Below are 14,540 nucleotides of genomic sequence, written 5' to 3' on the forward strand. Positions count from 1 at the left end.
CCTCATTTCACACTACCCACAACTGGAGGTGAGAAGCTTGCTCATCAAGCACATGCTGACAGTAATTACCAGGTGTGTGTGTGTGCGTGTGAAAACCAGGGATACGTCGACTGTGAAATTCCGGGCTGATACTGTTGTTTAAAATAACAATTTGGCTGGTAGCCAATGCTGATACTGATGTTTTTGTTTATTTTGTCCTTGCTGTTATTTATTCCCCTTTTTGTACCAAAGAAATCTTCATTATATACATAATGAGCCCTTTATCACACCATCTTTGATTGAGCGCAAATTCAATCATACAAATTTATAAAACAACCTTTAATATAACTTTCTTTCACATGACAAAGATTCTTTTTGTGAAAAATAACTGAGAGAACTGAGAGAAGAATTTTTCAGTACTGGTGGTAGTTTGTGCTTTCTTGGTATCCAGTTCATCTCTCCATTTTTTTTATCAGCTTTCACGTAAATAGTTACCTGGATGTAACAGCTTTTCAAATGGCTCATGAGATTTAAAGTAGTGCATTGTTGTTTAGATTTGATAAACATGTTTTCTGAGAATGTTTGGATAAAATATATCATTTTGAACAACATTTAGATTATTAGACACCTGATCCTACTGTTACAAACCCAAACAGTGCATCATACAGTAGATTCCTAAGCTTCTCAGTTTTTCAATAAGGATAAAGATAATCCCACTGAGCTACTTTTCCTCAATAACAGGAAAACATACACGGCTTAAAAAACATTTTTGTATTTCTGTCTCATAATAACATGTGAACAGTATATTTACAGCACCTTCGTGGTTTCAGATTGTGATCGGATCGGTTTACATTAATACATCAGATAATAATCATTTTCACTTTCCGACATAATGATATGGTGTTAAGGTCCACCTGCACTCCGAATTGATCAGTGTGTCTCTGCAAAATACATTATAAACCGCACAGGGGAGGAGTATGAGCATGGAGTGCTATGAGCATGCTGAGCATGTTTGTTACAAATGCGTAGGCAGCTGAGTGTTCATTTGACAAGCTGCGGAAGTTAAGAGACATTCAGGCGAAGGTGCATTTGTATGCTGAGCCAGTTAAGATTTTGTGAGACATGAGTTTAACATGTCCTCAGTGTATTCTCAATTTTATACTCCGACATTCCAGCAGTGTCTTTTCTCCTCTGCTGGCAAAGCTGAAGAAGCTGTTGGAGAGCTCTGCTGTCAGTTTGGTTTGATTTATTAGAGGAGCTTATGAAGAACAGTCTCCTGTCTCTTTGTCTTTTATGTTTTCTCCCTGCACCTGCTTTTCACAAAGACATGTTAAGTGTTTTTTGTACCGCTCACACAGTATGTGTGTATAAATGTATTATGCATTATTCTGAAAATCCTTTGTTATGAAACATTAACGAACCAGGATATTGCACTGCATTGCATTGAACAAATAATACTCCTCTGGTAGATAATAATATTCATCATGGCCTTCATATAAGGACTGAGTAGCTGCAGTCCAAAATTTTACATTAAAAAGGAATCAGTATTGAATGTTACTGACTAATTTGGACATCATGGCTCATATTATGTGGCATGTTGCACAGATGCAGGAGCCAGAAGCGGTAATCCAGGGGTTGAGAGAGAGAGGGAATGCTTTCTGCACAGGGGTCAGAGTAAAAGGGTAGTGTGTTATGTAAGTGTCTCCCTGGTCCTGCTACCCGTTATGCATAATGGATGCCCCAGACATGCTTTGTCTATTGAATTTGAATACAAACTAACAAGGGTTTCTCTTACATGGCTGCCCAGACTAGGCCCTAATTCAATATGTGTAAAAGCATCCATGCCATTGTTTTGCCTGCAGCTTGGATCAAAGCCATGCAAGCAACCAAAAGAGGTGCTTAGATATTCAGTACTGCAGCACCTTTATAAAAGGAACAATTCACAAAAATACCAAAGCTTACAGTCTAAAACAGTGCCGTATAATAACACTTGCATGTCCCAAATCCATATATTAAACTGCACAATTTAAATTAGTTTGAGACTCACTGAGTTTGAGATACTGTGTTCAGAGGAAAACTGTCTAGAATACTGTTTTTCTGTCATTAGCAGCTTAATGAAAGTGTTGCAGTATTGTTCACCCAAATCTTCAGTGATGGGAAATTAAGATTTAGAATATGTATAATAAATGTTTTGATATGTAATATCCTGGTGGAGAAAGTCTGTCTGTCTGAAACTTTACACCCTGACAATTTAGTGTCAGATGACATAACAACCTCAACAACACAGAGCTGTTGACCATGGACGTGAGGAAGCTACTTATGGTTGGATGTTGTAACTCTGCATATCAAGTTAATGAAACCAGGTATCTCTAGAGTAGGAAGGTCATTTACACATCTCATTAGCCAGCTGTCTGTTGTTATTTCCCTGGTTTCATATGCTATGTGACTCTTTATCACTGAAACTGGGGCCACATGCTTCATGAAGGTTAATAACTACAACAAACAAGTCAAAATGTTATTTTACTAAAAATGACACTGAACCTCGAGCGTCATCAGTGTAAATAAAAGTGCACGTGTGGCATGTAAAGTAACGCTCTGCTGTCTAGCGTCATGCATCAGCATATTTCACGAGTTGCTAAGCTCTGCGTGTGAAAAGCTCTAGATGGTTTCCAGTGCCTTCTGTCATCAATTATTGATAAGCTCCCCTGTACTGTCAACTGTGTCCTTACATTTCCATGTCTTTACAGAACAGAGTGTGCCTTTTTCATTAATGTCTATTCTCCTCATAAAAAGGCAGGCTTTCTTAAGCTTTTTTTTTTTTTTTTTTTTTTTTTTCAGGGTTACGCATCTTTCTGCAGACTTGTGCATTGTATATGTAAATGTGCAATATGGCTATGGAAAATAATGAATGTGATTTCCATTTTCAACTAAACCGAGTCATTTTCTGCCTCCATTTAGAGTCAGGATGGAAATGTGGTGGTGAGGAGTGATGCTCGTGTGTCCTCCCTCACCCTGAAGGATGTGAAGTATACAGACGCTGGCCAGTACCTCTGCTCAGCACGCAGTGCCATCGGAGAGGATGAGCAGCTGGCGAACCTGGAAGTCCGCTGTAAGTATTTCCATCCCTCTTTATATGAATATACATGCTATATTACAACATCCACCTTCCAACAACAACAACATAAGCCTTTCCTGCTTATATGAAGCTTGAATATTCATTTTTATCCACAAAGCACGGTTACCAGGTAGTGTTAAAATCACAAAATCTAAAATGTTTTGGCAGAAAGTTTGTGTTAAATGCATTTTTTTTTCCCTAGATGCCCCTAAGATCCACGGTGCAGTGGCAGTGTATACCTGGGAAGGAAACGCTGTCAATATCAGCTGTGAGGTCAAGGCTCATCCCAGTGAAGTATCTATTGTGTGGCTGAGAGACGGACTGGAGCTACCCAACTCAAATACCACGAATATTAAGATCTTCAGAACTCCGTTATCCAGCTACCTGCAGGTACACACGTGTGTCAAACCATGATTTACAGTCTATAAAATAAAGCTACAAATATACACATAGAGTTCCTTCACACACACACGCGCGCACACTTCTCGTGTCATCAAGATTTCATGAGCATAGACTTGAAGTGAAGGGTTTTCTTTCAGCACCATTGTGGAAAAAAAATCTGATTAATAATTCAGCAGCAGGAAAGCTCACAGCAACAAATAAAAATAGGATACTCTAATGGACAAACAAAAAGGTCACTTTGAGAGTGTTTGACACACACGTTTTTCATCTGTTTTGGTACGCTGCTCTTCATATATTTACTGCTTTATTTATTTATTTTTTTTCCTCCTCTAGATAACCCCTGAGTCTGAAAATGACTTTGGGAGCTTTAACTGCACTGCTTCAAACGAGATGGGCACAGAGTCCAAGGAGTTCCTCCTCATTCAGGCCGGTCAGTCATGATGCAGTGATTCACAGCGCCGTGTTGTTCCACATCTACTCTGTGTCTGATTTTACAGGAAGATCAAAATGAATTGAATGAATATTGATGATAGGAAGATGTCTTCTGTAGGATGTACATATTCGAGAATGTCTTCAAACACAGCCTATTAGTGACAAATGAATAATAAATAATGGTATTTTTCATTGAAGCACACACATTTGATTTAAAACAATGCAAGAGGCTTTTTCCTGGCTCCAGGCTTCAAAAACAGATTTTTCACCCATATTCAAAACACACATTAGACCAAAACATCTAGCACATTATGAGATTACACAGGGCAGTGTTTGTTTAGATGGATGTTTAATTTAGATGAAATGTTCCTTCCCTCTGGTTGTTTAGAAAATACAACAGCCCTAAAGATTTCTCTCAGTGCAGCTGAAAAACACTGTATATTATACTATTTAGCATGAATTTCAGCGTGTGTGTGTGCTAGGTAAAAGAGCATTTAAAGCAGTTACAGAATTTTATTGTAACATCTACTCAGCAGCAGCTGATACCAGAGACTGTACACTCGCCAACACATTAGACAAATGGAACAGAGAGCAGAGAGATAATGCCACTCTTAAGCCACAATCTGAAGTAAATGAATTGAGAACACCACATTCTTCACTCAGAGCACAACATGGGTAACCGCAGTAATTACAGTGTGCCTTCAATTTAAAACTGTGCTCACATCAGAGGACGTGAATTTATAACAGCCACCAGGACTCGTATATGGCCGAGCTCAAGAGGTTTAATGGATTAAATGTTATTTTCTCTAAAAGATGGAGTGCAGTGGTAGGTGAACCAAAACAAGGTTGTTTTGATCAATAAACATGACAAGAGGGGAATGTAAAGGAAAACTTAATCATTAATTAATTGAGTATGCCGTAGGTCAGATATTTTCTACACAAATCCAAAATTAAGGGATGTTTTTATGTCCTTCAGTACCAGCTGTTCACAGTTGTAGGATATTTCCATTATACTGAAACATTAGGTTGTGTTTAGATGACTGCAAGGTGTTTGAGTGCATCTGAAATCAAGAGTTTATCAAAATCTCTCAAAGGTTTTGCCTTTGGAAAGCTAACACTATTCTGTACTAGAGTCAGCTTACACTTGAATCATTCAGTCAGAGCTGTATTTAAATCCAACGTTCATTTTTATTTTGTGAAATAATGTCAAGAGCATGCAGCACCTTGAGACAGAAAAATGGCATTAGTGTCACAGATCGTAGATTTCTTACAAAGATTAAAGCTGTTTTTAAATGCGTTTTCAAACTCAGCTGAGCTCAGTCACTTATTGTAATGGAACAATGGATTCTGACACTCTGCAATCTTACAGTTTTGGTTGTAATCACAACTTTATTTCCTCCCTTTACCAGAGGTGCCGTCATCTCCATCCGTCAGTGAGGTGAAACCTTTCTCAACCACAGCACAGATGCAGTTTGAGGAGCCCGAATCCACTGGAGGTGTCCCTATCCTCAAATACAAAGCTGAGTGGAGGATACACGGCCGGGGCAGCTGGATGCATAGAGTCTTTGAGGTCCAAGATGGTATGAAAACAGAGATGAGGTTGTTGAAAGTAGTGTTTTTTTGTTGTTCAAAGATCATTTGATATATGTAGAAAATAACTCCAATCCTGAAAGTAATCTGTTAGATTACAGCCACATTCAGGTTAACACTGCGTGATGATGACAGAAAAACAGCTGACAACTATTGTTTCTCTATCTGGTTTTAGACCTTTTAGACCATCTCTAAATAGATTTATCTGTTTAAACATTGTTGAAATGAAATCAGAGTCAAGCTAATCGGTGTTCACTTGATGAAATTAATTATGCATGTATAGTTGGAACAGGAGACGTGTTTGTTTTACCGCTCATCAGAATTATCAAGGTGTTCTCAACAGGGATTGCACTGCCTCTGATATTGTAACAGGCTCCATCAGTGAGGTGACTATCACCGGCCTGAAGCCAGACACCAGCTACGAAGTGAAGATGTCAGCCATCAACGGAAAGGGCGAAGGTGAAAGCAGCCCCGCTGAGTTATTCAAGACCGAGCCTGTCCGTAAGTTTCACATGTCGCACAGTTAACTGGACACAGGAGAACTTTTATCACACCCTTTTAACCCTTGTCTTCAGAGACATATTACCTGAAGTCCTTCCTCTCTTCTATCTCTTGGAGTCAGAAGCGCTTCCATCACCGATCCATGAAAACTAATCAAAGAGTTGTAGAGTTACTCAGCTGCTGGACAGCAACACTCAAGTCGGCACTGAAACTGTTTGGACGGTGTCACAAAAGCTTCTGGCAGTGTCTTTTCAGTCTATGTCTGTCCTTTTCCAAGTTTTTTTTGTTTGTCCAGGAGTAATGCTGACAACAGGAGCTAACTCTCTGACCTCCTTGTTCTGTTTATTTAGTTTTTTCAATGGACAATGGACCTTTAAATCTAAGAATTCAGGAAGCATTTTTGTCATCAAGTACAACTGGTTTAACAGCATCTTGCTGTTTTCCACATCAAATTATACTCTCATTTCAGCACACACTGGATCCAATTGCACAATCATTTAAAATCCACTGTTTTACAGCATTTTATTAGGCTCATTATGTCATAATGTGCTTGCAAACCATGAATTTGAATATGAAACAGAGGGATTTCTTGCTTCTATGTAGGAGAGACTTGCAGTGAGTCTTTATTCTATTAGTTAGTTTTTAGCCCCCTCTGTTGGTCGGCGATGCTTGTTTTTAGGAGAAGACGCTGCTACCCCCTGCTGGCTTCATGTTAAATATGCCTGTTGACTCAAAAATTATCTCATTTTCATTTTTGGACATGATTCAGTGTTGTCTTCATCTCTGCATATTTTCATTTCATCATTTTAATCACTCATTTTTTTCCCATTTGCTGATCTGTTTGTTGTATCCATCAGGCCACAAAAGTAAGTGCCTCATCTGTCTTTGCTCTGACTGTCTTGACTGTTTAGAGGAATTCATAACATGATCACGCTCATGATTAAAATTAAAAACCATCGCAAAGTCAATAAATCAGTGTCTGTTTTGGTATTAAAATGATTTATTTATTTAAAAAAAAAAATCTTGCACTGAAGATATTTTGTTTGATGTATGTCTAATTAGAATAACTAGACTTAATATGCGGCAATATTTCCATGAAGTATAATTTTTAAATGATTTTTACTTTAGGCTGCGTTTGAAAGCAGTGTTTCTGTTTCATGTACGCTTGGCTCTATCTCATCCTAATCTTAAATGTGGCTATTATTAAGTAAAATGTTTTCCCCTCTTGCTCTTCTGGTGCAGTCTTAGCAGAAACGAGTCTTGCTAAACTCAGTGAACTGTTATTATAGAGATCCAGGCAGTCATTTATACAGACAAGTGATACTGATTGCCTGATATCTTTTCTTTTATGTCCCTAGCCGGCATTTTTCATTTTTTCTCTGAAGACACAGGTTTGTTCTGTAGTGAGGATAATAGTCGATTAGTTTTTACTGCTGTAGCTTTTTCGATCCCCACAGGATAACCCCGTCACCTCTGCTGATTAGCTGCATTCGTAAGAACTTTACAGCTTAGCAAAATGTGTATTTCTTTGTCTAGAAACTGTGGCCTGATCGTCAACGCAAACTCCTCTGTGTCTGTTACCTGTAGATTTTATTTCACCCAAGAGTTGACATCTGAGTTATCCAAATATGAATATTGATATCTATGTGATTTTGCAGCTTGTGAACTAATTGGCTTAAATAACACTATGATGAAAATAAGCCAAATTCCTGCATTTCAAAAGCTGCACATTTCCCCTTTGGCTTCAGCGATTTGGTGTAATTTGGGAAAGTTTAGATGTGGATTAGGCCCATCATCACTGATTAATCAGTCGCCTCGCAAATTAAAAAGTCTCTAAAGTCAAAAAGATGAAGCTGTCAGACGACTGCTGCACTTTTCACATAGTAACATACAGAAGAAATCCATCTGTGCTCCACTCTTGTGTTTAATAGTATAATAAGCTTTTTAGTGATTTGTTTTAGTTTGTCTCCAAGTCATTTTTTTCTCCTCTACTTGTGTGTGTTTTGCTTGCATATTTTCTCATGTCCTTCTTCCTCTTTCCTTTCAACCACTCACATATGTGCAATTCATGTGACTGTTATTTGTCTTGCATGGTGCTGACGATCCCCTCCACTCTGCAGAAGGTAACTTGATGTTGCGGATATTTGAAAGAAGATTCCTAACTTTAATCGGAGAACCCCACAAATTAACACCACATTAATTGCTTATATGCAGTCACGTAGTACGTGTCTACCTCAAACCTATTAATCCGTCATGTAGACATCTGCCTCAGCAGGGTAAATGAGAGAGAGCCAGAGCTGTCTTCATGGTAATATATAACAGTCAAGAGTGTTTAATATCAGCATCCCTCGGATACTATTGATAGCTTGCTACCTGAGGGATGTCACCCCTCTTCCTTACAGGATATGTTACTATAAATCAAGTGTGTAATAAACCCAGTTTCCTGTAATCACAAGAGAATCATAATCAATGTCCTCCCACCTACCTGCAAAATACTGCTCCTTCCAGCAGTTTGCTCTGGTTCTCAATCAAGAGTTTTCGGTATTCATGCTGAGAGCGACACCTAACCTTATGCATTGTATCTTCTATGTTGTTCATCATGTTTAATCTTAGCCTTAGTCTTCATGTGTTTCAGGCGAGGACCAATTTAATCAGGTTTATGAAGGCAAGCGATACCACAAGTCAGAATATAAACACTAACCACATAATGAAATTCCCTCTTGTTGTCTTACAGTTTGTTACCATCTGATTAACTTTTATTACACTTGTTTTGTCTGACACACACACAAAAAAACTTTATTGTCCAACAGTTCTGTTTTATGTTAAGTGTTTAATATAAAATTGATTTTAACATTTCACCCAGTGGTTATCTTTGCAGGCAAACTTATTTGTTATGCCGTAAAGACTTCAGTCCATGACAAATAATCCTTTCTCCCAAAGCATTGTATGACACGGGCAATGTCAGTCAGCAGTTTTTATGCTGATTGAATGTCACTCAGCAACTTACAGACTGAATCAGATAAGCATGTTACTGTGTGTCATTTGGTAATTAGTTTGACTTGACCATCTTGAGACAAGTGATAGAAGAAGGACAAGTGACCTAAAAGAACAACAAGGAGAATGGCCAGTTTCAAACTTAATTTCAAGGTTTTTTTTTTTTTTTTTTTGGTCCCTTCTACAATTTTAAAGGTGGATTGACAGAACCGCCTCTGCTTTCTCCTGATAAAGTAACCCACTAGTTCTCTGCATACTTTAAACAAGCCTTTAAATAACCTCTGATTACTCTTGTGTGCCTGTAGGAAATCCCAATCCTCCTAAGCTTCAAGGAGCACTTCAACCCAAAGGCAACTCCCTCAAAGTCAGCTGGATCAAGCAGGATGACGGCGGCTCACCCATCTTACATTATCTTGTCCGTTATAAACCAGTGAGTATGACGATCAGAGCTGACGCAATAGAAAGAGCCGACAGAAAATCAGCAACTATCTCAGTTTTATGAATCATTCAAGTAATTTTTTAAGCAAGTAGGTTCTAGCCTCTTAAAAATGAATGTTTGCTTGTTTTCTTAAGTGTTTTATGATTGTAAAGTGAGCATCTTTTGGTTTCGGTTGCTTTGACAAAACAAGACAATTGAAGATGTCACCTTAGGTTCGGATCGGATAGATCAAACGATGAATGAGTTAATTGAGAACATAATTGGCTGTAATGAATATGATCGTTAGTTGCAGCCCTAAAAAGCTCCATAGTTATGACAAAAACATTATCTAAATGTAAAAGTTAAGTTGTAGTCTTATTGAGTCATGTTCACATAAATGTATCTGTGTGCCTTTAGATACAGGCGGCAGACTGGAAACCAGAAATCCGGCTGCCCAGCGGCAGCGACTATGTGGTTCTGAGCGGGTTGGAGTGGGACACAGAGTACAATGTCTTCGTGGTGGCCGAGAACCAGAAGGGCAAGTCCCCGCCAGCCACCATGTCCTTCAGGACGTCCACAGAGCCGGCAGCCATCCCAGGTACCCCCCTCACAACCTCAAGTCACACACACACACCGCAACTAAACAGCCAGAAAACTGAGGAGCCAAACTCAAAGCTCAGAACCAGAACATCACGTTCTATTTTTACCTCTCATGCACTGAAAGGTGACTGACAACTAAATAGATCTACAGGAAAAAAAAAAAAAAAAGATTTCCTGGACAGCGATGAGCCAAAAATGATTTTCCGGCTGAATTTTCTCACTTTAAAGTTTTGACAGCCCTTGCTAAATGAGCTTGAGTTTGCTCTCGCAGAACTGGGACAGGCAGTTTCCACAGAGGATGAAATGATTTCCTCTGAACGACTGTAGTTTTCTTTAGCTTTGTTTACTGTTAAGATAGCAGTTAGAGTGAATAGTTTGTGCCTGTGTGGAAGCAGTCTTTTTTCGTTGACCCTTGATAACCACTGATTAACTCGTACCTCCAGGCTTTGACTGCAGCTGAAGGTTTTTTTTTACTAAGCGTAGAAAAAACCACACAGCCTGTCAGATGGCCTTTAGGTGACACTAAACGCTGCAGAGTGCTTTGCTGAAACATTGCAGCAGACCATTATGTCTTTCTAATTCATTTTCCAATCTAAAGCATTTCCTACTCACCCACCACTGAGTCACCATCAAGTCAACATGGTGTAGTTTTCCCCTCTGTGCTGTGCTTTTTGCTTTGATGTGTTGCTGTATTTTTTTTTTTTTTTCTCCCTCGATATGAAAAATCTGTTTTTTCTTTTTTTTTTTTTTTTTTACTTTTGATTTTCAGACACATTTTCACTTTCTCTCTTCCTCTGTTTTCCCCACCCTTCTCTTTTTTTCCTCTTTGTTTCCCTTCATTTTCCCCCCCTCGTCCTGTGTTCTGTCCCTTTCTCTTTATCCCTCTCTCAATGTTCCTGCTCTCTTGCCTGGTCCCGGACATTGGTGTGGTGGACCACGTGAACATATTCGTCCCAACCTGTGTGCATTTTGGTGTGGTCGGGGTTGTGCTGTCCCCCCCATCCAGCCACTATGGATGACTGTTCATCTGTGACATGCACTTTGGTATCATTCATCTTGTCCCTCATCACTGCATTCCTGCTCTCATAGTTTCACATTGGGGGGGGGGGGGGGAGAGAATTCACACCATAACTGTAGAGGAGAGCTCGCCTTTCTCTGGCCTGGCTGTCTCTCTGGACGCTTTCACTCCTTAAAAAACAGACTTTGTCCATAACAGACGTGTCTCTGTTATGGGTGAGAAAAGGGTGCTGTGTAGCTTCAGAACAGACCAGACAGACGCGCTGAACCAAAGGCAGTGGAAATCCTCCGCCTCCTACAGATTCACTCTGCTCAGCATTAGCGCAGCTAGTCATCAAGCACTAGACGAGAGAGGAGTGCCAGTTTACAGTAATGAAGTATAGTTGAATTGAAATGAGGTTATATTAAAAGAAGAATAGCATTTTACATAGAATATCAAGTGATTGCTGATTGCTGGACATGTTTGTTTACATAAAAAAAAAATGTATTATATTGTTACACCGCTCACAAAATGATGCACACACAGTTACAACATTAACGTTTACATCGAGAACAGAAACATCTAACTGAAACGTGTTTGTAATTATATCAGTATAATGAAACTTTTTGGTGATTTACTAAGATTAATGTCCAGATATTTGTCGTGTGTGTTAATATGTATCCAATGTCTGTCAAAAAAATATCTAACTATGTTTTCTACATTTATAATTGGAGGGTGCTTTACTCTGCTGCATTCGATTCTCTAGCATCGTCGGTGTCTAAATTTTATGTGAGTTTAGAAAGCTCAACACTGAAGTTCTGCAGTCTTCAACTATAATTAAAAATGATTTTTACAGAAACTCTGAAGATGCACCACAACATGTTGTGATATTTGAAAAAGCTGCACGTTCTTTTTTTTTTATTTCACAAAATATAATTTCTGGGTAACTAGCAAAGTATTGTAAGCTTTGGTTTGCTCTTATTTCTAATACCAAATAAACGGGTTGAATATACTTGAATGTTTTTTTTTTTTAAGGAGAGTGGATTGCATATAAATTCCTAGACATGCTTCATATTTGAAATACATATAAATGACTGAACATAAGTCAGACGAACACGTTGTACTGCATCTAAATTTTTGCTGAAACAACTAGAACGTGTCAGTTCTCATAGCAGGTGAGTAGTTTCTATTTTATGGAACTATTTGTGGTTACAGAAGCATTTTATTTAGTTGTTTAGTGGCCGTTTCTATTAAACTTTGTCTTGCTACAGTCGTTCAGCGCTCCCTCTGTTGTCTCCATGTCTGCCAGATCTGGGTGAAGAAGCGGCGCTCTCCATGGGCATCATGCTCTGGGCGGGAATCCTTGTTGTAGTGTTTGTACTCTTGCTGCTGGCTGTGGATGTCACTTGTTACTTTGTGAACAAATGTGGCCTCATCATGTGCCTCTGTGGGAAATCAGGCACCGGGACCAAAGGACACAACATTGAGGAGGGCAAGACCATCTTCATGTAAGTATCAGAGACTCCATTTACAGCACATTTTTTAACAAACAGGCAGCATACATATCGCTAAAGCTGCTCTAATCAATATATCTTTGTTAAAAATTGATCAGATGACTATGAGTAATGTGTAAGGTGTTGCTCACAGTGAATTACCACCCGACTCGGCAGTTCTCAGCCCTAATTTATAGCATCTCGTTTTGTTTTTTTACGGCCCACAACTTTACTGTTTTGGTTCACTGTTCTCATCAGTGTTTACAGCACCAAACAGCAGACAGACAAGTTAGCTAGTAGCTGGTGAGTACAGTGGAGCAGTTAGTAGATAAAGAGAAAGACGTTTCCATCAGGAATCGGCAGAGATGAAAACAGAGTTCGAAAGTTGGACATGAGTTCAAATGAATGCTCCATATCTGCTGGATGTGTAAATAGGCAACCGTTTGCTAACATGTTCACCATATCGACTTCATATGATAATCATGTCACGAGCTTGTAAACTCAATTAATGCAAGTTTAAATATTTCTAATTATAAAAGAGTTTTAAAAGGTTTTTGGTCAACTTTTGCAAATCATTTCAGTAGAAAACACCATATGGTACTCTTTGCACTGTGATGAGTACTCTTTGATGTTACATCTGTTCAGGCTTTTTTTTTTAGATAAATTTGTTTTTAATTTATCTTTTTGTTGTTTACATGTTGCCTATCCTGCCTCATCTACAGTGCTTCAACTTTAATCAGTGACTTTCTGCATTTCCCAGAAGGCCTTACAAGAACTCACCTAAAATATCTACAAATTTTAGCTGCAAGATTTCTTTTTAGGTGAGGAGAGCAAGAGGTAACTGAGGAAGGGTTTCCTTCAAGAAAACAGAATTGTGTGTTGTGTGACTGCAGTGCATTATGGTCGGCTCTGCCAGCGTCTACCGAATGAAAAAAAAAAAAATACACAAATCAATAAAACGGACCCATAAATGAGATGTTTTAGTTTTAAACTCTTTCAATGGAAATAGGAAAGATGCTGGGTTTGAGCGAAGCATTGGAACAAATACTCTCGTGTGCACAATAAGTCAGATTGAAATCAATTTGAGTGGAAAGTTGCATCACACACATATTGATTTGTGCTACATTTCACTAAAATACAGCATCTTCACATGAGTGAGCCTTTAATTCTCAGACTGCGATTGGGATGAACTGCCGTCGACCGTTCTGCCTCTATATCACTTTCTCTTACCGCACACTGTTTCAGAAAGAGATAACTTCATCTGCTGCCATTTCACCAAGATATTTGTCTCTCTGTCCTGCAGGAACGATGAGTCCAAAGAGCCGATAGTAGAAGTCAGAACAATAGACGAGTGCACGGCCAATCATAACGCGGCAGGACCGACAGAGCCGAGTGAAACCACACCTCTCACAGACCCAGAGTGAGTGAACGCTGACATACAGCACACAGCGTTTTTTTTACTGCTCAAGTCTTTTTTAGCTGTTGTACTTTGCACTCCACTCCAAAGAATAATTATCATGTTTTTCAACAGGACAAAATTTGACCCTCAGTTATATCCACTAATTTAATTTATTTAAAAAAGTTCAGGTCATTCTTGAGTGGAGTCCACTGAAGTGTGTTGCTTTCTGTTTTTATTCCCTTTCAGAGGGATTACTGCACTTTGTGTTTACTCTCCAGCCTTTGGAGATTTTCTGTCTCATTATATCAAGGTTGAAGCAATACCAGTTAAAGACACAGAAAGACTTTTGTCCTCTTAAGTGTGGTCAACTCATATAAAGTCATTTGACAACCTCAGCAAGCCATCTCTCATATCAGCAGCCTGGAAAAATGAGATTACATGAGATTGTCACTGGTACTGTTTAACCCTTATAGGTGGTTCTGCGTGGTGCTGTAGTTTTCTGCAGGAAGACTGGTGCTATTTTAGTACATTAGTTTTCCTAGTCAGTGTACTCCATGTTGGTGTGTGTATGGGATGTATCCTTCACTCACAGCATGACGCCCTGTTTTCTTTTTCTTTTT

At 38.9% G+C, this 14,540-nt stretch overlaps 1 protein-coding gene across 5 annotated transcripts in view; it reads left to right on the forward strand.

Annotated features, from left to right (window-relative positions):
* Positions 1 to 14,540, forward strand: part of ncam1b (neural cell adhesion molecule 1b) — a 73,174-nt gene that overhangs the window by 52,722 nt on the left and 5,912 nt on the right. For all 5 annotated transcript variants that reach the window (XM_042414010.1, XM_042414015.1, XM_042414013.1 and 2 more), the window contains 9 exons: positions 2,938 to 3,088; positions 3,297 to 3,484; positions 3,830 to 3,926; positions 5,338 to 5,508; positions 5,891 to 6,019; positions 9,319 to 9,443; positions 9,849 to 10,029; positions 12,338 to 12,536; positions 13,825 to 13,941. In XM_042414010.1, the coding sequence (XP_042269944.1) occupies positions 2,938 to 3,088; positions 3,297 to 3,484; positions 3,830 to 3,926; positions 5,338 to 5,508; positions 5,891 to 6,019; positions 9,319 to 9,443; positions 9,849 to 10,029; positions 12,338 to 12,536; positions 13,825 to 13,941 (1,358 nt within the window). The remainder of the gene's footprint in view (positions 1 to 2,937; positions 3,089 to 3,296; positions 3,485 to 3,829; positions 3,927 to 5,337; positions 5,509 to 5,890; positions 6,020 to 9,318; positions 9,444 to 9,848; positions 10,030 to 12,337; positions 12,537 to 13,824; positions 13,942 to 14,540) is intronic.

This window comes from Thunnus maccoyii, chromosome 6 (assembly GCF_910596095.1).
Source record: "Thunnus maccoyii chromosome 6, fThuMac1.1, whole genome shotgun sequence".
In the NCBI taxonomy this organism is placed as follows: Eukaryota; Metazoa; Chordata; class Actinopteri; order Scombriformes; family Scombridae; genus Thunnus; species Thunnus maccoyii.